The 21,963-nt window shown below is 53.4% G+C and overlaps 4 protein-coding genes and 1 long non-coding RNA gene across 15 annotated transcripts; 3 read left to right on the forward strand and 2 right to left on the reverse strand.

Moving 5' to 3' along the window:
- Window positions 1–617: 617 nt before the first annotated feature.
- On the reverse strand, window positions 618–5,817 carry LOC140637306 (uncharacterized). The gene is made up of 2 exons (XR_012034492.1): window positions 5,144–5,817; window positions 618–1,081 (listed from the first exon to the last, which is right to left on the reverse strand). It is a non-coding gene; the product is annotated as an uncharacterized lncRNA (long non-coding RNA).
- Window positions 3,836–9,345, forward strand: CLIC1 (chloride intracellular channel 1). The gene is made up of 6 exons (XM_072833691.1): window positions 3,836–4,133; window positions 6,170–6,279; window positions 6,484–6,609; window positions 6,767–6,873; window positions 7,500–7,681; window positions 8,949–9,345. The coding sequence occupies exons 1-6, from the start codon at window positions 4,095–4,097 to the stop codon at window positions 9,108–9,110; spliced, it is 726 nt and encodes a 241-aa protein (XP_072689792.1). The 5' UTR covers window positions 3,836–4,094; the 3' UTR covers window positions 9,111–9,345.
- A 148-nt stretch (window positions 9,346–9,493) lies between these two features.
- Window positions 9,494–12,936, forward strand: DDAH2 (DDAH family member 2, ADMA-independent). Of its 8 annotated transcripts, XM_072833678.1 has the most exons (8): window positions 9,494–9,882; window positions 10,262–10,345; window positions 10,718–11,080; window positions 11,184–11,283; window positions 11,408–11,481; window positions 11,639–11,758; window positions 12,360–12,424; window positions 12,614–12,936. In XM_072833678.1, the coding sequence occupies exons 3-8, from the start codon at window positions 10,784–10,786 to the stop codon at window positions 12,915–12,917; spliced, it is 960 nt and encodes a 319-aa protein (XP_072689779.1). In that variant the 5' UTR covers window positions 9,494–9,882; window positions 10,262–10,345; window positions 10,718–10,783; the 3' UTR covers window positions 12,918–12,936. The 8 variants fall into 8 exon arrangements, with proteins under 8 accessions (XP_072689779.1, XP_072689777.1, XP_072689780.1 ...); XM_072833676.1 differs by lacking the exon at window positions 10,262–10,345; XM_072833679.1 differs by lacking the exon at window positions 10,262–10,345 and having other exon boundaries at window positions 10,722–11,080.
- Window positions 12,937–13,257: 321 nt separating this feature from the next.
- On the reverse strand, window positions 13,258–17,718 carry MPIG6B (megakaryocyte and platelet inhibitory receptor G6b). Of its 4 annotated transcripts, XM_072833692.1 has the most exons (7): window positions 17,348–17,718; window positions 16,312–16,976; window positions 15,777–16,118; window positions 15,548–15,638; window positions 15,166–15,206; window positions 14,957–15,036; window positions 13,258–14,828 (listed from the first exon to the last, which is right to left on the reverse strand). In XM_072833692.1, the coding sequence occupies exons 2-7, from the start codon at window positions 16,370–16,372 to the stop codon at window positions 14,724–14,726; spliced, it is 720 nt and encodes a 239-aa protein (XP_072689793.1). In that variant the 5' UTR covers window positions 16,373–16,976; window positions 17,348–17,718; the 3' UTR covers window positions 13,258–14,723. The 4 variants fall into 4 exon arrangements, with proteins under 4 accessions (XP_072689793.1, XP_072689795.1, XP_072689794.1 ...); XM_072833694.1 differs by lacking the exon at window positions 17,348–17,718 and having other exon boundaries at window positions 14,957–15,055; window positions 16,312–17,341; XM_072833693.1 differs by lacking the exons at window positions 15,548–15,638; window positions 17,348–17,718 and having other exon boundaries at window positions 14,957–15,055; window positions 16,312–17,341.
- LY6G6C (lymphocyte antigen 6 family member G6C) lies at window positions 17,405–21,267 on the forward strand. Its single transcript, XM_072833699.1, has 3 exons — window positions 17,405–18,048; window positions 19,988–20,098; window positions 20,580–21,267. The coding sequence occupies exons 1-3, from the start codon at window positions 17,997–17,999 to the stop codon at window positions 20,792–20,794; spliced, it is 378 nt and encodes a 125-aa protein (XP_072689800.1). The 5' UTR covers window positions 17,405–17,996; the 3' UTR covers window positions 20,795–21,267.
- Window positions 21,268–21,963: the final 696 nt, after the last annotated feature.

A 21,963-nucleotide genomic window follows, 5' to 3' on the forward strand; every position in this document is an offset into this window, starting at 1 on the left:
AGCGGCGGTTGCTGGGGTGGCGGGACGCTGATTGGCCCGTTCGCATATGGGGCGGTGCCAGAACGTTCAAACTTCCCGCCGCCGGTGCCGCTGGCCTTCCCCGGTTCTGGCCTTTGATTTTTTTTTTTCTTTCTTTCTCAGTGACTGACATTTATTTAGTACATATAGTTTACCAGGCTGTAGGTTGAGCATTTTACCAGATTTTTTTTAAATAAATTTATTTTTTATTGGTGTTCAATTTGCCAACATATAGCATAACACCCAGTGCTCATCCCGTCCAGTGCCCCCCCCAGTGCCCGTCACCCACTCCCCCCCACCCCCGCCCTCCTCCCTTCCACCACCCCTAGTTCATTTCCCAGAGTTAGGAGTCTCTCATGTTCTGTCTCCCTCCCTGATATTTCCTACCCATTTCTTCTCCCTTCCCTTCTATTCCCTTTCACTATTATTTATATTCCCCAAATGAATGAGAACATATGTTTCTCCTTCTCCGACTGACTTACTTCACTCAGCATCATACCCTCCAGTTCCATCCACGTCGAAGCAAATGGTGGGTATTTGTAGTTTCTAATGGTTGAGTAATATTCCATTGTATACATAAACCACATCTTCTTTATCCATTCATCTTTCTTTTTTTCAATTTTTTTTAATTTTTATTTTTATTTTATGATAGTCACAGAGAGAGAGAGAGAGAGAGAGGCAGAGACACAGGTAGAGGGAGAAGCAGGCTCCATGCACCGGGAGCCCGACGTGGGATTCCATCCCGGGTCTCCAGGATCGCGCCCTGGGCCAAAGGCAGGCGCCAAACCGATGCGCCACTCAGGGATCCCTCCATTCATCTTTCAATGGACACCGGGGCTCCTTCCACAGTTTGGCTATTGTGGACATTGCTGCTATAGACATCGGGGTGCAGGTGTCCTGGCGTTTCATTGCATCTGAATCTTTGGGGTTAATCCCCTCTGGCCTTTGATTGACACGACGTAGAGCCCGCTAGAAAGTCCGAAGCGGAGCTTGAGCACAGGGAACTGGTGTAGGGGTGTTGTGTGGGGCGGGCCAAAGCGGCAGAGGGGAGTTGCGTTTTTTTCTGGAGAGTGGAGATAAGTTACATCAATTAAACCTGTGCCAACAGCTCTAAATTAATATTTGCACCCACTAAGTTAATATTTGTTGAACAGCTTAGGACAGTACCTGGTAAACTGGTAAGAGCTACTACGTGTTTCAAATAAATAAGCAGAAATAAGTGAGACTCCCATCTTAGTCCTCCTTTGCCTATTTCCTTGGTGCAGAGTATTACCACCCCCGCAAGGGCACTACTGGGCCTTTTTTTTTTTTTTTTTTTTAAGATTTTACGTATTCATTAGAGACACACAGAGAGGCAGGCTCCATGCAGGGAGCCTGATGTGGGACTCGATTCCCGGACTCCAGGATCATGCCCTGGGTTGAAGGCAGGCACTCAACTGCTGAGCCACCCAGGCATCCCAACTGGGCCTAATTTTGATTTTGGTCTCCCCAGAGGAGGTAGAAGCATTCAATGGAGAGAAGTAGACCTGATAAGAACACCTACACCCCCACTGAGACATGTCTATACCTCTTCTCCGCAGGTGCACACATACACACACACACCCCTAAAGACAGGGGTGTCATTCATTCACCCAGCAACTATTTAGTGCCTACTCTGGGCCAGGTGGCAGAATCAAAGTACTGAACATTTAATTATGGACTTCATGAAGCTTATTTTTTAGTGTGTGTAAGGAGCGGAGAAGCAAGGAGATTGTCAGGGGGACAGAAATCAATATATACTAAAAAAAAAAAAAAAAAAAAATCCCTTAAAATGCATCTTCCTCTCTAGCTTTGCCTTAGGTACCCTGAGATGGGTAGATCCCATCCAAGAGGTTAGAGAAGATGGTGGGGTAACCTGGCTCTTCTAAACAATGATTGGAAAATCCCCTCTAGCAAGAAAAGTAGGGGAGGGAGTTAAGGGCTAGGTTAATGGTTACCCCTGGCAAACTGTTGAGCAATGAAGCTATGGAAACCTGGAAGAGACCATCACAACTCTAAGGCGTGTCAGGGAGGGACACACCTTCCAATCTGGGGTGAAAAGAGATTAGGGACTGGTTTACCAAGACAAGGAAGGGGAGAGAGTGAAAAAAGAAGCCATCCTTCGAAGGAAAGGGTAGATACTGAGATAGGAGAAAAGCAGGGATAAGGAGATGAGACCAGAGAGAAAATTCTCTGAGGCAGGATTTGGGGGTGCAGCCCAGGAGGCACTGCTGGATAGTACCAAGAGAGGGCAGCATTATCTGTCATCTGGGAAATTAAGGCAAAATACCTTGTGGGTAGCCATGCCAGCCAGCCAAAGTCAATATTGATGATCAAGCCAGCTCTAGCCATAAAGCTGTAGGAGAGGAAAAGCGGCAGAGAAAAAGCTGCCAAAACCTGTTTGAGCTCAGGGCTGGCCCCATTTGTCTGAGGCATCTCCCAGAAGGGAGATCTATGTGGGGCAGATTCTCTGATGGACATCGATCAACTAGAGCAGAAGAGGACCCTAAGAATAGGGCTGCTTTGGCCTCCTTTCCTCAGACAAGGGGTCCTGTGTGCAGAAAATGAGGGTCACCCATGGAGGAGAACCCCCCCCCCCCATGCATACACACACTCAAGGAATCATTCTACAACCTTATAGGACTTTACTATTCAAGGGAACAAATACAATATATCTCTTCTCTGGGGAGGAGAGAGATAGGCCTTCTCCCAGGGAGAAGAAAACCCACAGAAGAGGAAGTAGGAAAGGAAACCACTAACTGCTGGCTTCCAGCAGCACGTCTCTCACTCCACCCAAGTCCTGCCCCAGGTCTCCCTTCCTTTACGTGTCAAAGCCTGTTTTGCTCCTCTCCGTCCTTGCACTCCACCATGTTTTTTCTGGAGCTGTAGATCTCTTGTTAGACAGCAGTGGTGAGGAAGGAAGAGAAGGTATGGTAGGGTAGAAGAGAGATTCAAGATATGGAGGCTGGAATATGTCCAGTTTGGAGGACATATCATTAAGCCATTTTCAGCAGATCATCAGGAGTTGCCAGAACCTCCAAAATCAAGCTACTCTTCCTCTACCTCCCTACTTCTGTGTCTGTGCCTCCGGGGACTCCACTTACATTATTCCGTTTGATCTTTGCTTTTTTTCTTTCATGAAAGGACTAGCTACCATTCCCATCCAGGATCAGTGCAGCTCCTATTCTAGGGCTACAATATCCCTGTTCCCCCCCCCCCCATTCTATCTTCAACCTATCAGTGAGAAAAGGGCAAGGGTCACAGGAAGGGGCCTGGAATGGGGGCAAGAGTGGAAGTGTTCAAGCTAAGGAGGCCAGTGAGGAGGAGCAGACCTCCCCCAGCGATGAGGCCCTTTGGCTTGTTTCCCTAGCAGAAGGCCAGGCGGTCTCTCTTCCCATCCCCTGCCCTAACCTTTCAATACTCTCTTCTCCCAATCTCAGTCTCCACTTCCAAGTCCCTGTCCTGCTGGAGTCTGGAAGGACCATGGAAAAAGGAATAAACAATCATCTTCATATTCTAAAATTCCCTCCCTGGGCCCTCACGGGCTTGACCAAGCTGTTGGTGTGGTTTCTTGGGTGAGGGTGGAGTGGGAGTGTCTCCTGATTAACGCAGCAGGGAAACTGAGGCAGTAAAAAAAAAGTCCTGTGTTCAAGGAGACTGGTGGAGAAACACGGAGGTTCCAGGATTCCCTCTCCTTAGCACCCCCATCTCTTACTCTCTAGGAGACCCAGAGGCTCTCCCTCTCGACCCACTCCCTAGATCGTTGAGTCCCGCCCCCCTCCTGTCCCCTCCCCAGGTTCAGGGCGGAGCCGGTCGGTGAGTCAGCGGCTCCCTGATCTACCCTGGGAGGGGATAGAGCCGGAGGGGCTGGGTGTGGGGTGCGCTGGGCCGTTGGGGAGGCCGTGGGTCGTGTGAGCGGGTCTCATCGGGCTCGTGTGGCGCTGAAGGGACTGCCCTAGGTCTGGGGGACAGACTCCCTGCTTGTGAGACCCGCCTTCCTTGGCCCGGGCCCCTCCCAGTTCCCCCAGCGCCGCCGCTTCCTGGTCCCCGTCGCAACCATGGCTGAAGAACAACCTCAGGTTGAACTGTTCGTGAAGGTAGGAACACTGTCTCCCTCCTAGGCCAGTGTCCCGATCCCTGGAAGGCACCTCTCACCTCTCCCCAGTTCCAGCTTTAACTCCCCAGTCCCTTCCCACCTAGACCCCCTTGCCCAGCCTCAGGTGCAATCTTGGGTGTGCCTGTATCGCGGGGGTGGTCGGGCCGGGAAGGCGATTGTGCCAGCGGGTGATGAGAATTCTGTGCACAACCCTGAAAAGTTTGTACGAGTGCAAGTTTCCAGCAGCCTAAAGGGCCGGAAGGTAGGGAGAAGGGAGGGTTCCCAACAGTTGAGAATATTGTGGAGGAGGTGGGTGGGAACCAGCTGATGGGAAGACAGAGAGAAGGGGGCACTGAAACCCAACAGGATTTGGGAGGGTCAGAGGGAAGGAAACATTGGGACAGGTGGTCCTGGGAGAAGACCAGATTGTGTGTCTTGGGGGAGACTTGGAGAAATGTGAGTGTGTGTGTGCACGCGCCTGTGTTTGGCAGGGCTGGTTTCAAGGAAGAGGGTGTGGTGAGAGAGGCCGAGAGGAAATCCTCGGGGGTGGACTGGTGAGGTGGAAGGAGATGGGAGAATGAGAGTGGAGTTCTAGCAGCGGGGCTGGAGAGGGGGTGGGTGGGGAAGGGTCCCCGGGACTGGGAAGCGAGAGACTGGGAGGTGGCAAGCTGGGAGTTTAGCTGGGGCTATCATGAGGGTAGGTGGGGGAGGGATCAGGAGGAGATCTGGGCTAGGTTGTTGAGGGCTTGGGGTTTTAGAAACAGGAAAAAGAGAGCCACCCCAACTCTGTCCTCTCTCTCTGGGTGTGGATGAGGAACAGTGGTCCTTTGGCCCTTGGAGATGAAAGCGCAGACAGCGGACTTCACTCTTTCTGCTCCGCTCCCCTCCCTGCTGCAGGGGCGTTCTTCCCCAAGCCTGGATCTCATCTCTGTACCTCCCTCTCTGTGTAGGCCTCCTGGTTTGCACATTCTCCCCACCCTTTACTTTCCTGCCGCCTTTCTTTCCACTTACCCCCCTTTGTTTGTCCTCCTTTGTGCGGTCCTGCCACTTTCTCCCTCCTTTCTGCTTGGGGCTTCTAGGGAAGCCTTTCCCGGGCCCAGCCTTGCCTGGCGCCTGGGTCCACCCACCCCCCCTTAGGTGTGGTCCCCACCTCACTCACACTCAGCCTCAAGGGCTGTTTTTATTCCTGGGTGGGGCTGCGCTACAGATTCTGGCCTTGGGTCCAGTGTGAGGAGAGTTATCTGGAGCTGGGGGCTGTGTGCTGGGAGACCCCACAAGTAGTGCGTGGGGAAGAGGAAGGTGGCCCTCCGTTGCCCAGGCCTCTCAGCCTCCCTGGTCCCTGCCCCCACTCCTTGCCAGGAAGGAAGCTGCTGAGGCCAGAGACTGCGAGACAGCCTGAGATGAATCACCCTCAGCCTAGGGGGAGGTCCCTTGGGGGATGAGGTCACCACCTGCCAATTAGAAGGCAGCCCCCCTCTGCAAAGCCCACTACATCTTTAGGGTGAGGCTCTGGGCCCCTTGACTCCCCACCCAGCTGCCAAAAACAGCTTGAGTGGAGGTGTAGAGAACCAGAACTCTGGCTTCCAAAGCGGTCATACCTTGCCCATTCACAGGCTCTATTCAATTCAGGAATCCAGGCCTCTCTCTAGCCTACAACCCTGGCCTCACCAAAGTCTCTCTACAGACTTTAGGATTAAATTTTTGTGGGTAAAGTGCTTAGAATAGCATGTAAAACTACATTACTATTTGTCTGCTCTCTCTAGGGTCCAGATCCTCCCAAGTTCTCCCCAACCCAGTCCCTCTGCCTACTTCCCACCTGTCCTGAACTCTCTGGGGAGCCAGAAGCTGACCTCTGCCCTAGGTTTGCTCCACCTCCAGAGTGGAGAGCCCATGTCTGGGGGGTGGGGAGCTTTTAGTAGTGAGCTGCTTGTCCTGACTAGGCAGAGAACGCTAGATCTGGGAGTAGGCGGTGTAGAGAATGGCCTGGGGTAGGTTGGGTGTACCAGGCCTAACCTTGGGATGGGGGTTGCTTTTCAGGCCGGCAGTGATGGGGCCAAGATTGGGAACTGCCCCTTCTCCCAGAGACTGTTCATGGTACTCTGGCTCAAAGGAGTAACCTTCAACGTAACCACTGTTGACACCAAGAGGTGGGCCAATTTCTGTTCCTCTGAACACCCCTCATGTACACACATATGCACACACACGCTCACCCATCCTCCTCGTCCTTTCATCCTGCACTGTTTTGCCCTCCCTCCATCCAGAGCTCCTTTTTCTTTCCACATCCCTCCATTTCCCCTCTCTGCTTCTCCCTGACCCCCTTTTCCTGTCCTGATGCCTGACCTCTTCTCCAGGCGGACCGAGACAGTACAGAAGCTGTGCCCAGGAGGGCAGCTCCCATTCCTTCTGTATGGCACTGAAGTACACACAGACACCAACAAGATTGAGGAGTTTCTGGAGGCAGTGCTGTGCCCTCCCAGGTACAAGGGCACTTGAAAGGAAGTGGTGGGTAGCTGGGAGACTGTAGGAAAGAGAGAGGTTGTAGAACTGGAAAACAGAAATGGTGGTGGGGTGGAGCAGGGGAGCTGAGGTTCTCAGCAAAAGATATCTTATCCTGTTTCTCCCACTGGCTTTCAGGTACCCCAAGCTGGCAGCTCTGAACCCTGAATCCAACACGGCTGGGCTGGACATATTTGCCAAATTTTCTGCTTACATCAAGAATTCAAACCCGGCACTCAATGATAGTGAGTCTTAAGGGTTGGAGGCCAGGGTCCTAGGAGGAATGGAGAAGATCCAAGGATTGGATCTGGAAATCCCAATATCAGGGAGATGGAGCAGCTATTGGCACACTCTCCCTGCCTCCCACCCCAGCCCCCTTATTTTTGCTTTAACCCCATATTTCCTTGCATTTTCATTGGCTGTGACGTAAGCTTCTCTCGTTTGTCACCTAGCCTCTCCTCCCCCACTAGGACATTAGTTAGGTTGGTTGATGGCCTGTTTTCATGCTTAAGAATAGTAACTCTTGATCCAGACGACCTGAGTACAAACACTACAAGCTATGTAACTTTGGGCAGTTCATTTAATCTCTCTATAAATCCATTTCTAGATCTATAAAATGAGGATAACAATGCCTGTTTATTTCATGGGTTGATTCAGTGAGTTTCTGTATGGGAAGTGCTTAGAATAACTCATGGAAAACTAACTGTGTTTTTGTCAGATGTTATTAGTTTGGTATTAGTATTCATTAGTATTCATTTGGCTCACCATTGGTATTCATTCACCACCACCCCCCCACACACACACACTCCCCAGGCCCTCCTGGACTATGTCACTCCCCTAATGTTCTTACCAATTCCCCTTTCTTGCACAGATCTGGAGAAGGGGCTCCTGAAAGCCCTGAAAGTTTTAGACAATTACTTGACATCCCCCCTCCCAGAAGAAGTGGATGAGACCAGTGCTGAGGATGAGGGCATCTCACAGAGGAAGTTTCTGGATGGCAATGAGCTCACTCTGGCTGACTGCAACCTCTTGCCAAAACTCCACATAGTACAGGTGGGTGGTCATTGTAGGAGCAGAGAGTGGCCACTGGAATGGCTCCTTCAGAAGCTCCCACACTGGTTTCCCATGACAACCACTCCAAAGGTGGTTTCTTTCTTAGGATGGTTTCTAGGGATTGCTACCAATAGCAGACATCCCATTCCTTCTCACCAGTCATTGCTTGAGAGAATTGAACCAGACCAGTGTTTGAGAGAATTACATTCTGTGATATATAGGCTGTGGGTGCAAACAGACTGGCCAGGAGTAACATACCCCTGCATTGCTGTCAAGAGTGTGCTTCCTGTCTCTATCACTGCCAAATCCCCAGATCAGACAAAGCAGCCTTTTCCTAAAATCAGAGCCTTAACTCTTTTTCGAGCATCCATCTTTACTTTGTCTCGTGATGAAAAATGAAAACTACTGGTTCCCATGTTTTTGTCTTAGCCTCAAAACTATGGTTTACTTTATAAAACCTTGGCCTAATGTCAGTTGGCCACAGACCTCTGTACTGAACATCTGTGTACTAGGCACTGAAAGATACAGAGATGTATCACGATTGGCCCTTGTCCTCAAAGGATTTGAAATCTAGCTGGGAAGATAAAACAGTCACACAAAAGTTAAGTAATAATGCATGACTAAAAGCCAAATGAAAAATAGGGACAAAAGTCACTGGAAATTCAAGTGGAGAATTTTATGATTTATGAATTATATTTCAATAAAATCAAGAAGAGAGAAATGGCACCATGGAACAGGTGGTCTGAAAAGGAGCTGGTTATAAATGGCCAGGATTTAAGTAAGTGGAAAGGAAGGGCAAACACCGGAGAAGATAGTGAGGAGTTAAGAAAGCCCTTTGGAGGGGATCCTTGGGTGGCTTAGCGGTTTGGCGCCTGCCTTTGGCCCAGGGTGCAATCCTGGAGTCCCGGGATCGAGTCCCACGTCGGGCTCCCGGCATGGAGCCTGCTTCTCCCTCCTCCTGTGTCTCTGCCTCTCTCTCTCCCTCTCTATGTCTATCATAAATAAATAAATAAATAAATAAATAAATAAATAAATAAATAAATAAATCTTTAAAAAAAAGAAATCCCTTTGGAGAAGATGATTCATATGGGAGATAAGAATCACAGGAAAAGAAGTTAGATAGTGGAGGTTCTTGAATGCCTGGACAGGAAGGCTAGATTTTATCCCATAAGTCTTGGGAGAAGGGAAAGACCAAGAGCCTAGCAGCTAGTGTGGCTTCCTCGAGGCTAACATAACATGTTGGTCCTTCTTCTCTCCCCACACCCAGGTGGTGTGTAAGAAATACAGGGGATTCTCCATCCCAGAGGTGTTCCGCGGAGTGCATCGGTACTTGCGTAATGCCTATGCTCGGGAAGAGTTTGCCTCCACCTGTCCAGATGATGAGGAGATCGAGCTGGCTTATGAGCAAGTGGCCAAGGCCCTCAAATAAGTCCCTCCTGAGGCTCCGTCTCTCCTCTCCATTTTCTCCACAAAGACACCAGCTGGTTTTCACGTGGCTACCCAAAGGACACACTTCAAAATGGCCAGTGGGCAGAGAATCCTGAAGCGCTTCTACAGGGCTGGCTGGGGGGCTGGAGGGGATGATGGGGAATCTAGGTAAGATTTTTATTGTGGGGTGGTGCGGGTAGGGCAGTGTATTTCAGTAATAAAATACAGATTGGAAATACAGTGTCGTTTTAGACAAAGGGGGCTTGAGTAGTGGGTAACACGGAATGAGAAGTGGGTCGGTGACCTTGAGCTCAGGGCAGAAGCCAGGAATTTCGAAGCGGAGTATTGGTGGTCCGACTTCCATTTTTCGCGCCGGTCCACCGTAAGGCCGTCTTGTGGTCCGTGTCGCATTTGCAGCTCAGCCCTCAGAGCCAGCCAGATCTGGATGGGCCTGGACAGCACTTGGGGCGGGGCCGAGTTCGGAGGCGGGGAGCGCAGTCCGGGCGGAGCCGGCGAGGCCTAGCGGGGCGGAGTGGGCGTGGTCTCGGGGGCCCCGCCCCGTCCCGCTTAGACAATGCCCGGGAGCCGCCAGACCGTCGCGCCCCCGCCCCACCGCAGCTCTTGAGCTCGCCTAGCCGGAGACCCCTCAAAAGCCGAGAGGTCCAGTCCCCGAGGCTTGAAGACTAGGACTCCCTTCTCCAACCAACTCTGTCCTCAGGGGGGTGGGGCCCAGCCGAGATCACAGAGCGCAGGAGTCCCGGTAGCCGCGGGAGGTAAGTCTAGGGATTGGAGATGTCCCCTGGACCGTGTGGAGGGCTGGAGTTTGAGGGTGCCGAGCCCGTGCCCGCAGTGGACAAGAGTGCAGGAGGCCAAAATTTGGATGCGGAGCTGAGCGGGGTAGACTTTGGGGAAGATGAACCAGGAGACCGGGTCCCGGAGCCGGGAGTGGCGCCCGCTCCCTGGGACCACGCCCCCGGTTTCCCCGCCCCTTGGATTTCGTTTTAGACCTCTCCCGGTCCTCCGGGACTCGGTCTGGTTTATACTGGGTCGCGCTAGAGGCAGCACGGCCGGCCGGGGTGGAGAGAGGATATTTAACTCCTTAGATTCTAATTCCTCGTTGCCCCTCTCTGCCTCTCCGGTTCGGGCGTTCAGGACTTCCATCTTCCAGACCCCGACCCTCTCCGCAGCTGTCTCCTCCTGGCCCATAACCCCTTCGGGTCCCTCGCCACACTTCAGGTCCCTACAGCAGCGAGCAGCTAAGGGTTAAGGGGGCGGGGCCGTTGCATTTTTGGGGAGTGAGCGCATCCTAGCGGCTGCCAAGAGGGGCGCCTAGCAGGGACCTCGCGAAGCCCCCGAACAGGGGGCAACAGGTGTTTCGAAGATTAGGGGTCCCGATCTTGTTCCTCAGACTACATCCAAAGAAGCCGACCCAGAAGGGTGCGGGGTGGAATGGGGTCGGCAGGAAAGGAAGGTCTGGAAGGGGTGGGGTAAAGTGGGAGGGGCGCCCGGAGGTGGCAGAAGAAGACCCAGGCGCTCTTAACCATCCCCCGATGCCCTTCTGTGCATGTCTCTTTCTCTGCCTCCTCCCCTTTCTGTCTTTTCTCCCAGACAGGTGAAGTAAAAGAGAAAACTAAAGAAATCAGCGTGGCCGGAGGGGGAGACGGTGTGGATGGGATGGGGACGCCAGGGGAGGGGCTGGGCCGCTGCTCCCATGCCCTGATCCGGGGGGTCCCGGAGAGCCTGGCTTCGGGGGAAGGTGCGGGGGCTGGCCTCCCGGCTCTGGATCTGGCTAAAGCTCAGAGGGAGCACGGGGTGCTGGGGGGTAAACTGAGGCAGCGATTGGGGCTGCAGCTGCTAGAACTGCCTCCTGAAGAGTCGCTGCCCCTGGGACCGCTGCTTGGTGACACCGCCGTGATCCAAGGGGACACGGCCCTAATCACGCGGCCCTGGAGCCCCGCCCGCAGGCCGGAGGTGAGGGGGGGCGGGATAAAGGGAAAGGAGGAGCTGGACTTGCGGGGCTTTACGAATTGTGGGTGGGAATGTCTGTGCCCCGCGCCCTCTTTCCTGCCCTAAGGTCGATGGAGTCCGCAAAGCCCTTCAGGACCTTGGGCTCCGGATTGTGGAGATGGGGGATGAGAACGCGACTCTGGATGGCACTGATGTTCTCTTTACCGGTGAGGCTTAGGTGCCTGCATCCCTGGGCTTGGCGCTGGGAAGCAGAGTTGGGGAGTCTGAGCCAGGTGGGGCCTTGTTCAACTCACTGTGGTTCTCAAACCTCCACGGCCTCCCTGGGCTCAGGCCGGGAGTTCTTCGTAGGCCTCTCCAAGTGGACCAACCACCGAGGAGCTGAGATCGTGGCAGACACGTTCCGGGTGAGGAGCGGGACAGGCTTCGCGCTGGGGAAGCGGGGGTGGGGGGGCTGGAGGGGTGGGGAGGGGGGGCAGCGCCGAAGAGGGAGAAGCCCCGAGCAAACGCGGGAATCCCCTCACCTCTCCCGCGTCCCCGAATACTTTCTTTTGTTGCCCCTAGGACTTCGCTGTCTCCACTGTGCCGGTCTCGAGCCCCTGCCACCTCCGCAGCCTCTGCGGCATGGGGGGGCCCCGCACTGTGGTGGCCGGTAGCAGCGACGCAGCCCAAAAGGCTGTCAGGGTGAGGAGGGGCGGGGCTGGGTGCGCGCGGCCAACAAGTAGGCTTGGCTTCTGGGGGTTGGGGGATGCGGAGAGCTGGGAGGTTTGGGGAATTAACTTCAACCCTTGCCCTCACGGAGCCGTCCATCTAGTGTGAAAACGCATCAGAAAGCAAGACGCTACTAAGGACAGAGACAGGGAGTACAGTCGATTACCATCATCTTCCCAAGTTTCAAGAAACTTCCCAAAGGGGGCGTCTAAGCTATGACAAAGGATAGATGAGATTGACCCATGTGGGCTGGAGAAGGGGACAAGAGGGTAGAAAGAACTGCATGTGAGTCCAGGTCGGAACTTAACAAAGGTTACTAAGACCTTTGTCACTAAGAGCAGTGCCTGACACAAACTGAGGGCAAGTGCTTGAGCTCATTATTATACAACAAATGTAAATGTGTCCCCAGCCCTTAATGGTGGTAGGGCCACCAGACTTGGTTGTGGAAAGGCTGTTAGACTTGACTGCTTCCTCCTTCCTCTCCCTCAGGCGATGGCAGTGTTGACAGACCACCCCTATGCGTCCCTGACCCTCCCAGATGACGCGGCTGCTGACTGTCTCTTTCTACGTCCAGGACTGCCCGGTGTGCCCCCTTTCCTGCTGCACCGTGGAGGTGGGGACCTGCCCAATAGCCAAGAGGTGAGGGAAGGCAGGAGCTCCACCAACAACAACAATCAGAGAAAGAAGTCTTAGGCCTTCCTAGTGGGAGGAAGAAGGGGTACCTTCTCTAGAAGCTTGGGTGGTGCCACTCCCAGCTGGCTAGAAAAAGGGCCTGGCTGTGGCCTCAGGTCCTTACTCCCCTCTTCTCACTTCGTGTCCTCCCTGCAGGCACTGCAGAAGCTCTCTGACGTCACCCTGGTACCTGTGTCCTGCTCAGAACTGGAGAAGGCAGGCGCCGGTCTTAGCTCCCTTTGCCTGGTGCTCAGCACACGCCCCCACAGCTGAGGGCCTGGCCTCAGGGTCCTGGCTGGCCATGGGTAGGGCAGCAGAGGGAGTAGAAGGGGAAGGAAGCTTAGATAGAGGACAGGGAATAGGTAGTAGTGGGGAGAGGGCCCCAGGATTGGGGGAGGGAGGGCTTAGTGTGGGAAAAAGGAATAGAGTCCACTGGGTGAGTCCTCTTCCTCAGAACTAATAAAACAACTGACCTTTTAGACTGGGATGTGGCTGGTGTCTTATTGGAGCAGAGGGATAGGGGCAAGTCTGAAATCGGAGGTTGAGGTTAGTGTTTGGGAAAGAGGTCTCTTTCATTCATCAAACCCTTATTAAGTACTTCCTGACTCATTGGCCAGCCCTATCAGGTGTTTGGGCACAAGATGGGCAGGATAGAATTTCTATTGTGGGGAGCATATACAAGGTAAAGAGATTATGGGCAGATCACTCAATTTATCTAAATGTCAGATGTTTCAGAGGCTGCGAGATTACCGACCCACCCCTAGTGGATACAGAGGAAGAAGTGTTGCTTCCAGGGCTCGTGAATTTTCATTCACTCGTTTACTGAGGCTTAGCAGTAATATAAAAAAAGAGTCAGTCTCTTGATATCAGGGAACTCAACAGTACATTGAAATTGAAATACAGGTTGTGATAGAACAATTCACAGGGTGTTGCTATGAGATGAATAAGGAGACTTCCTACAGCATCAAAATATATGCAGGGGTAGGCAAAGAGGATCAGGAATGCCTTCCCAGAAACGGCTATATTTCAACTGAGTCCTGGGGATAAAGAATTGGCCAGGACGGTAGTGGGGAGGAGGAAAAAGGGTGATCCAGGAAGAAGGACTTGCACTGTGTTAAAGGCATATTTGGAGGCTGGGGAGAATCACTCCAAGGTTGGCATGTTGTGTGAATGTGGAGTGACAAAGCAAGCCTGGAGAGTAGGGAGAGTGCTGCCAGCACCTTGTACCCAAAGCCAAGGCCCATGGGTCCCGAACTGAAGAAATACCACAGCTCTGGAATACAGGCTGTGAGAAGGTTAACATTTGGGGAGGATCTCTCTGGCTTCAGGGAGGAGGGCACGGACAAGAAGATGAGGTGAGGCAATGAGTAACCCAGGGAAGAAATGAGGAGAGTATATTCAAGTGGCAGCCAGCTGAATTGGTGTGAAGAAGGGTATGGATTTCAGGACTTGGTTCATTGTGTGGGAGTGAGCAGAAGGAGGTCTACATGACTCCCAGCTTCTGGCTTAGGCAACTGGTTGATTAAGGGAGAATGCAGAGGAGGATTAAGTGAGTGACAATGCTGTGTGCAAAATGCCTACTGCTGACTAGGCAGGGATGTCCCAGGGATAGATAGGAAATCCCATTACTCGAGATCTGAGCTGGAGAGAATTCAGAGGGTTGTTTGCAGAGGTAAGGGCTGAGGACTGGCTGTGGATGACAGGTTTCCAGGAGAGAGGAAGTCAGATAAAGGAAAGGACAATCCTAGAATGGTGGAGAATAGCAAGGCAGTAGGGAGCGAGGAAGAAGAGTTTTTCCAAAAGGAAGACACCAGCCTTAAAGAAAAACAGCTTAAAGAAGAAAATAATCGAAGACCAAGCCCATAAATCTACTGGGTGTGACCATTAGGACCTGACTGGCAACCTCAGGGGGAGTGGAGTGACGGGGAAGAAAAGGTGTAGGCTCCTGGCTCAAAGAGCTGGACTGGAGGGAAGGGAAGAAACAGGACATCTAGAACTTGTTGATTGATATCTTATGGGGAGACAGGGTTTGATCAGGTTTAGAGAGGGCACTGGTGGTGAAGGAGACGTGAAGGTTATAGGAGAGATGAGGTAACTGAAGGAGCAAGATCAGTGGCAGAGAGATAGCCTGGAACTCAGGGTTCCTGACTCAAGCTAGTGCTCAGTTCTATCTCGCGGTGCATTTCTTTTCCAGGTGAGGGACCAGGAAGGGGCCGGGAGTTGTGGAGAACCTCCAGCTTGTGAGGTTTACAATAAGGGCTTCCCTTCAAACTACAACTGCATAGATGGTGGAGGCATCAGCAGGAACCACTGGCGACAACCGTAGTGGCCTTCTGAGGGCCGAATGGTCCAGGTCTGCGTAGAGCAGGCTCTGAAAGGTGGAGAGGGAGGCAGGGGGTCTCAGAAGTCCGACTTGCTGGGAGATACAGGACTCTGTCCTTCTTGGTCCACTGCTCTTGGGGATTCTGGCCGGCCCCCTTCCAATCCCCAGGCCCTTACCGGCTCCTGGTCCAGGTCCCCTGCCATCTTAGGCTCCTCCTCCTTTACTGGCCTCTGGGAGTCGACTTTCACTAGTGGCTCTATATGGGGGAGACAGAGCTGAAGAATTGAGAGAAAGTGACCAACACTGCTCCCAGCAAGGGCTCAGACTCCATGAATTGGGAGGTGGGAGGTGTGGAAGAAGGAAAATGGGGTGGAGTTAGTCTCACCAAATCTGGGGAGTGGTCGAGGCGGATGCGGAGGTGATCGTCTGTAACGGATGTACAAGTCTCTGAGGGCCACCAGTTTTGTCTCGTCCTCCAGCAGCAACCCAGCAACTCCAAGGCTCAGATCCGCACAGTTTAGGCTCCACCCCCACAGACAGTTCCGCCCACGCTCTGACCCGGCTCGGGCTCCGGCTCCGGCTCCAGCTGCGCCTCCCTAGCCGCGGCTCCACCTACCCGCCCCGGGCCTCCGCCCAAGCGCGGACCTCGCCCATTCCCCTCTAGGCCGCACGGCAGGGCTCTCGGTCCAGCTGCGGCCCACGGAGGCCCTGGTCCTGCCCCTCCCGCGGACCCGGCCCGGGTAACCAGGCCCGCCCATGGTGCTCACCTGCGCCACCACCAGACCACGCCCAGCGCCCCGAGTCCCAGCACCAGCCCAGCGCCCAGCAGGGGGATCAGGAGTTGGGGATACACGGACCCTGGGGGAACGGAGGAAGGGGTGGTGGTGGATGCCGAGGTCGGGGGTGCGAGGACAGACAACTAGCTGTCCAGCCAAGGCCTCTGCCCACGAGGGTGTGTGTCCGAGTTAAGTCCGGAGCGCGGAGCCCTGGACCTACCGTGGTCTGGAGCCTTGCAATCTGCCCGGTCCCCTAGCACGTGAAGCACCGTGCGGCTCTCTTCCTCGTGGCGGCCCCTGCAGAAAAAGGTGCCTGAGTCCCCCGCGCTCAGGAGCAGCTCTAGCCACCGGATACCAGGGTCCAGGGCACGTAGGCGACCAGCAAATGGCTGGACGGGAGACACAGTGGGGATCCCGCTCGATGAGGCCCACAGGATTGGGCGGCGTCCCTTGGACAGGCCCTTGCAGGCAGGGAAGCTGGGCGCCCAGACCCAGCGGATGGGATGCGAGACGCCTACGCAGGAGAAATTCACTCGGTCTCCAGGGCGGCCGTCCAGTGAGGCTGGAGTTGGAGGGGGCAGGAGTTAGGGCGAGTCTGCAGGGCGGACAAAGCCCACTCCCACGTCCTCTCTCTCTCTCTCATCTCCTCTCTGCACTTCTGCCAGCCGGGATCTAACCACACTCATCACCGCCCCCCCCCCCCCCCCAGTCTTCCCTCGAGCCCATCCCAACTTTCCTGGGGCGGGATGGCTTACCCCCGGGGTCCCCCTGGACCCTCAACAGGAGCAACAGCAGCAGCTGCAGAACCAAGGCCATGGCCTGGGTGTGGTGGTGAGAGAAGGTGAGTGGATCAGTGGAGGAGGAGACCGGAGGGAAACTAGGGGGAGTTGTGGGGAGGCCTGCGGGTCTGGGGGCTCTGATAACAACAGGGCGGGGCTCCCAGCTGCCAGGATCCTTCTGGGAGTCCTTGCAGGATCGCTCACAGCCCTCAAACCATACTCAGTTGAAAGTGGTGCTCAGACTGGTTACAGAAGCACTTTCGAATACTTTACCCCCCCACTCCTGCCCCCCTCCCCCCGCAGGCAGAGTAGCAGTGGCCTAGAACATCCTGGAGGTCTGAGTTCAAAACCTGTCTTCAGGGGATCCCTTGGTGACTCAGCGGTTTACTGCCTGCCTTTGGCCGAGGGTGTGATCCTGGGGTCCCGGGATGGAATCCCATGTTGAGCTCCCTCCGTGGAGCCTGCTTCTCCCTCTGCCTGTGTCTCTGCCTCTCTCTCTCTCTCTCTCTCTCTCTCTCTCTCTCTCGTGATTAAATAGATAATATCTTAAAAAAAAAAAAAAAAAAAAAAGACCTGCCTTCACCATCTCCTAGCCAGTGATGTTGACAAGTTGCTTAACTTCTCTGGGCCTGTTGGTTCATCTATAAAACAGGGATAAAAGCACCTATGTCACAGAGTATTGAGACATTTTTTTAAAAAAGGAATACACCTAAAATGCCTAGAACAATGGCTGACACACAGGAGCACTCACTCAGTGCTCATCACTATTATGATCATTACAATTTCTATTCTTATTTTAGCTTCTACTTCATCTCTCTATGCCCATCCTGTCCCTCCTGGCCAATGGTGTCCCCACCCAGACTGGCAGGGTTTGATTTGGGAAGCGCCCTGGAGCAGGTGCATATGCCCCACCCTGGACTTCATTGGCCCTCACTGAACTAAAGCAGGCCAGGCCAGGCCTTAGTTTAGCCAGGACAAGTTCTAAGAACCTTCTAAGGGCCTGAGACAGCACCTCAGTGGGCAGCTCCAGCCTATGCCTCTGCTGTTGTGATATCACAGGAGCCCTTGGTGATATCACAAACCCTTCGTCCTTCATCCTGTGGCTGAGCAGTAGTTGGGAAGACCATGTCAGGGCTGAATACAGATTAAGTTGTCCTCTTCTATCCTAAGTTTCTGCTCAGGAGCCCCTACCAATGCCCCCCAGGAAACCCAAACTTAGCAGTTAGTGTGGGCTTCACCCCATTGTCCATTTCCCAGGGTCCAGCAGGCCTTGTGCCCACAGCCAGTGTAACATCACAGGGGCCTTGGTGATGCCTTTTCAGAGGACTGGGCCAGCAGGGATGTCAGCTGGGAACTGGGAGGGGTGTCTTGGCCTGAAACCAAGAACCAAGATGGAGTTGGCCGCGAGTGTACCTACCCTCCACTCTCTCTCTCTCCTATCTCCTATCCCTACTCCCTCACCCAGTTCAGTTTAGTCCCTCCCCATCCCTGGTCATCTGTGTGTAAATGGGGAAGGAGGGGCCACCAGGGGCAGGGAAGGGAGGGACCGTTGGGATTATAAATTCTAAAAAGGCCTCACAACGCCCGCCTGGGAGCAGGAGCTGGGTGCCCGAAAACCTCTGTCCGCTGCTGCCCTCACTACCATTCTCGGGACCCTCATCATGAAAGGTCTTCTGCTGCTCACCCTGTCTGCTCTGCTCTGCCGGGTCTCAGGTGAGCACTGGGGGGCCCCAGGGACTGCTGCACCTTGCCCCCTCCACTGCCCTCCATTGCCTACTGCTCAGGATCCCAAGCACCCCTAGCCCCAAATGCGGCAGCTCTCCTGTGCCTCCAGAACCAGACCTCCTTGTGACAGGGTCCTGGCTCCATTTCTCGAGGACTCATATCTCACACTTCTGCCCACCTCCAAGATCCACTCTTCTAACCTGCCAGGGCTCCAGATCCCCTGTCCCCCACTCCACTACCAAACTCTTTGGGGCCCAGCTTACTGCTTTCTCCTCTCACCACCTGCGCTCAGCAGAGCTCTCTCAGAAACCTAGGCATCCAGCCTGGAGCTTCTTGTGCGCCCCACCCTCCCCATCTACTCTTCCGTATTCTATTCTCAGCCCTTCAAGCAGTGGCCTTTACTAGCTCACCCCTGCTCTTCCCCAGGTATCTGCAGGGACACAAGCTTTCTAGAGGTTCCCAGTGATCTCCTAGAACCTCCTGGGGAACTAGGGAGATATCCCAGCCTTCTAGGGAGGGAATGCCAGGGCTGCCCGCCCCCAGGATGAAGTGGATTTGTTTCACAGAGGTGCAGTCACCAGGTTGCTCTACCCTTGGATTGAACCCCTCCTTCAACAAACTTTGCTCACTCAAACCTGGAATAAGCTGAGGTGGGAACTTGGAGGGTAACACTTTCTGCATCCACTGTCTCCATTCTGGTGAGGTGCTCACACAGCATCTGATGATCTGCTTCCCCGATGTTATTCCTTTCTGTCTGAGAGCTGCCAGAGTGAGAGGATCCCACTCACTCAGGTCTGGTTCCTCTTCCCACACCATGGTGGTTCCAGGTGATGAGAGTAAATTGCTAAAGCCTGCTACAGGTGGCTTTCTTGCCAGCCTCAAGTTCCAAGCCATTCATGCAATGTTGCAACAATGATTTTTATTTTATTTATTATTTTTTAAAGATTTTATTTATTTAGGGATCCCTGGGTGGCGCAACGGTTTGGCGCCTGCCTTTGGCCCAGGGCGCAATCCTGGAGACCCGGGATCGAATCCCACATTGGGCTCCCGGTGCATGGAGCCTGCTTCTCCCTCTGCCTGTGTCTCTGCCTCTCTTTCTCTCTGTGTGTGACTATCATAAATAAATAAAAATTAAAAAAATAAATAAATAAAATAAAAATATATATGGCAGTTCTATAAAAAAAAAAAAAAGATTTTATTTACTTAGGGACTCCTGGGTGGCTCAGCGGTTGAACATCTACCTTCAGCTCAGGGCGTCATCCCGGGGTCCTGGGATCAAGTCCCACATCAGGCTCCCTGCATGGAGCCTGCTTCTCCCTCTGCCTGTGTCTCTGCCTCTCTCTGTGTGTCTCTCATGAATAAATAAATTAAATATTTTTATATTTTATTTATCTGAGAGAGCACAAGTGAGCACATCCATTCCTTGATGTGGGGCTCGACATAGGGCTCAATGGGACCTGAGGACCCTGCGGTCATGACCTGAGCCAAAGGCAGACGCTTATCAGACTGAGCCACCCAGGAACCCCAACAACCATGATTTCTATTTGTAGTATTTCTTCTAATTTGAAGTTTCCATCTGTGACATTTTCTGAATTCTTTATCTTTTCCCACACCTCCTTCCTTGCCTACAGTATCCCCACATTCCATCTATCCCTAGCCCCATGTTTTTGTTGGTATCTCTGCCCCTCTTGACTCATCCCCAAATGGGGTGGGGTAAAAGATGATATTTAGGGTGTAGGTATTCACAGAGTAATGACTCCACCCTCACCTACTTCCACTTTTTCTGCTGCACTCACCTGCTCTGTCACCAGCAAAGCAACCAGGTCAGAACACCTACTTGATTGGCTCTTGTCCCTACCCCCCAGCTTGGCTGGTCTCCAGGTGAGTCAGATTCCCCATCACCTCAGCCTGACTTGTGTCTTCCCAGCTGACATTCGCTGTCACTCCTGCTACAAAGTCCCTGTGCTGGGCTGCGTGGACCGGCAGTCCTGTCGCCTGGAACCGGGACAACAGTGCCTGACAACAAATGTGTACCTCGGTAACATCTTCCTCTGTAGTGGGGAGAGGGGGCTGGTGGGAGACTATGGCAAGGGCTGGGGCCCAACTGTGGCTCAGACTGAGATGGTCACTGCAATGATGACAGTCACAGCAATGATGACATTTGGCCAAGGATTCTTACGTATCAGGCACCTTTCTATGACTTTATGTGGATTGCTTCACTTCATGCTCACAAGAACCCTGTGAATGTGCGTGCTTTTATTATACTGAGGATACAGCCTCAGAAAGAGACAGTAACAAGTCCAAGGCCTCACAGCCAGCGAGTCCTAGGACCAAGACTGGGGCGAGCGGGTGGGGAAGGAAGTGCAGGCAGACAGTCAGACTTACTGAGAAGAGATAAAGAGGGGAGGGCCCTGGCAAAGTCGGAAAGGAAGCCTGGATGGGTGCCTGAGGAGGGGAGGTGGACACAGGCACACCGGGCACCCGTCCCAGCTGACCCCACGGCCCCCTCCTGCCCTCAGGTAAGATGTGGGTTTTCTCCAACCTTCGATGTGGCACACCAGAAGAGCCTTGTCGGGAGACCTTCAACCAAACCAACCACAAGCTGGGTCTGATCTATAATACCACCTGTTGCAGCAAGGACAACTGCAATAGCCCAGCCCCTCGGCCCACCCCGGCCCTGACCCTTGTCCTCCTCACCTCTTTGGCTGGCCTTGGCCTCTGGCTGCTTCACTAAGACTCACTCCCTGGCTGCCCCTCCTTGGCTACCTTGAGCTTAGCCGAGTCTCCCTGTCCCCGGGTTCCCCATACTCGTCTCTCCTTAACTCCCTTTGCTCAGAAAAGCATTTCTCCAGGCTCTTCACATTTCTTTAATTAAGCAGTGGGCTCCTCACCCATCCTTCCACCTTCCATACTCCACTCACCTTTTCCTGAATCCCTTCCCATATCCCTCCAGACCATTCCAAATCTCCCACTCGTCGCCAGAAGAGCTCCTTGCTTTGCCTCCTACACTCCACCATGCCGACTAGGGGAGGGATGGGGATCTGGGCCTGAAATGGGGCTTCTGTCCTGTCCCCCACAAAGGCTCCCAGGAAGGACCCGATGACCTCACTGTATGGGGTTGATTCCCTAAACCCTGGTCCCCGTACATACCTCATCCTCATGCTCACCTCTTTCCATTTTGAGTAATAAATGTCTGTGTCTGATTAATTGTGTGTTTATTGTCAAAAGACCTGTTGTCAGAAGCTCCCTCTCAGGAAATAATACTCTCGGTTCCTGCCCACCCCCAAGAATCCTCCAGGGAGTTTCCCTGGGAGGCTGGGTTGGGGCAAATGGAGAAACGGGTTTTTCAGGCCTCCATCCTTCCTTCCTGAGTCTGGGGAGTCTGGGGATGGCACACAGGTCCCAGTGTTTGGAGCAACAATCCTTATCCCAAATTTAGGCCACACCTCTGATGTACTGCCAAGAAGGAGGTGCAGCCTGGCTTGAGGGTGCCCCCCAAAAAGGATATGCTTGGGCTGAGTCCCAGTCCTTCATGTTTGAGACAAGGGCCTCTCTTGGCCAGGTTGGTAAACAGGGCACTAAGCAACCCACCTATCTCAGTGCTTTCCTTTCCTTTCCCAATCCTATAGGGTCACTTCAGGAACCGAATTGCAAATGGGAGTAGGAGGAACAGATCCAACAAGGTTCTTTGATTCCTGGTGACCCTCACTAAGCCCAGAGCCTACTCCCCTCAGTAGTCTTCACTGCTAAGGAAGATTCTCCCTAGCAGTAGGATCCAGGAGTCACTTGGGGCAGATTCTCCATTGTTCTTTGGGGTTTCATTGGTCAAGGAGAACACTATTGGAACAAAGTCCATGGATACTTGATAAGTAGAGCATGGGCGTCCCCATAATTCTCCTGCAA

Source organism: Canis lupus, chromosome 7 (genome assembly GCF_048164855.1).
Source record: "Canis lupus baileyi chromosome 7, mCanLup2.hap1, whole genome shotgun sequence".
NCBI lineage: Eukaryota > Metazoa > Chordata > Mammalia > Carnivora > Canidae > Canis > Canis lupus.

Bases quoted from the DNA above. Each gene is read 5' to 3' on its own strand.
- CLIC1 (XM_072833691.1), top strand. From the start codon at position 4,095: ATGGCTGAAGAACAACCTCAGGTTGAACTGTTCGTGAAG. The intron at 6,280-6,483 runs GTGGGCCAATTT...CCTCTTCTCCAG, and splicing joins ACCACTGTTGACACCAAGAG to GCGGACCGAGACAGTACAGA. The intron at 6,610-6,766 runs GTACAAGGGCAC...ACTGGCTTTCAG, and splicing joins GCAGTGCTGTGCCCTCCCAG to GTACCCCAAGCTGGCAGCTC.
- DDAH2 (XM_072833675.1), top strand. From the start codon at position 10,559: ATGGGGTCGGCAGGAAAGGAAG. The intron at 10,581-10,721 runs GTCTGGAAGGGG...TCTCCCAGACAG, and splicing joins GGGGTCGGCAGGAAAGGAAG to GTGAAGTAAAAGAGAAAACT. The intron at 11,081-11,183 runs GTGAGGGGGGGC...TCCTGCCCTAAG, and splicing joins GCCCCGCCCGCAGGCCGGAG to GTCGATGGAGTCCGCAAAGC.
- MPIG6B (XM_072833692.1), bottom strand. From the start codon at position 16,372: ATGGCCTTGGTTCTGCAGCTGCTGCTGTTGCTCCTGTTGAGGGTCCAG. The intron at 16,119-16,311 runs GTAAGCCATCCC...CTCCAACTCCAG, and splicing joins GGTCCAGGGGGACCCCGGGG to CCTCACTGGACGGCCGCCCT. The intron at 15,037-15,165 runs GTGAGACTAACT...TCCCCCATATAG, and splicing joins TCGACCACTCCCCAGATTTG to AGCCACTAGTGAAAGTCGAC.
- LY6G6C (XM_072833699.1), top strand. From the start codon at position 17,997: ATGAAAGGTCTTCTGCTGCTCACCCTGTCTGCTCTGCTCTGCCGGGTC. The intron at 18,049-19,987 runs GTGAGCACTGGG...GTGTCTTCCCAG, and splicing joins TCTGCTCTGCCGGGTCTCAG to CTGACATTCGCTGTCACTCC. The intron at 20,099-20,579 runs GTAACATCTTCC...TCCTGCCCTCAG, and splicing joins GACAACAAATGTGTACCTCG to GTAAGATGTGGGTTTTCTCC.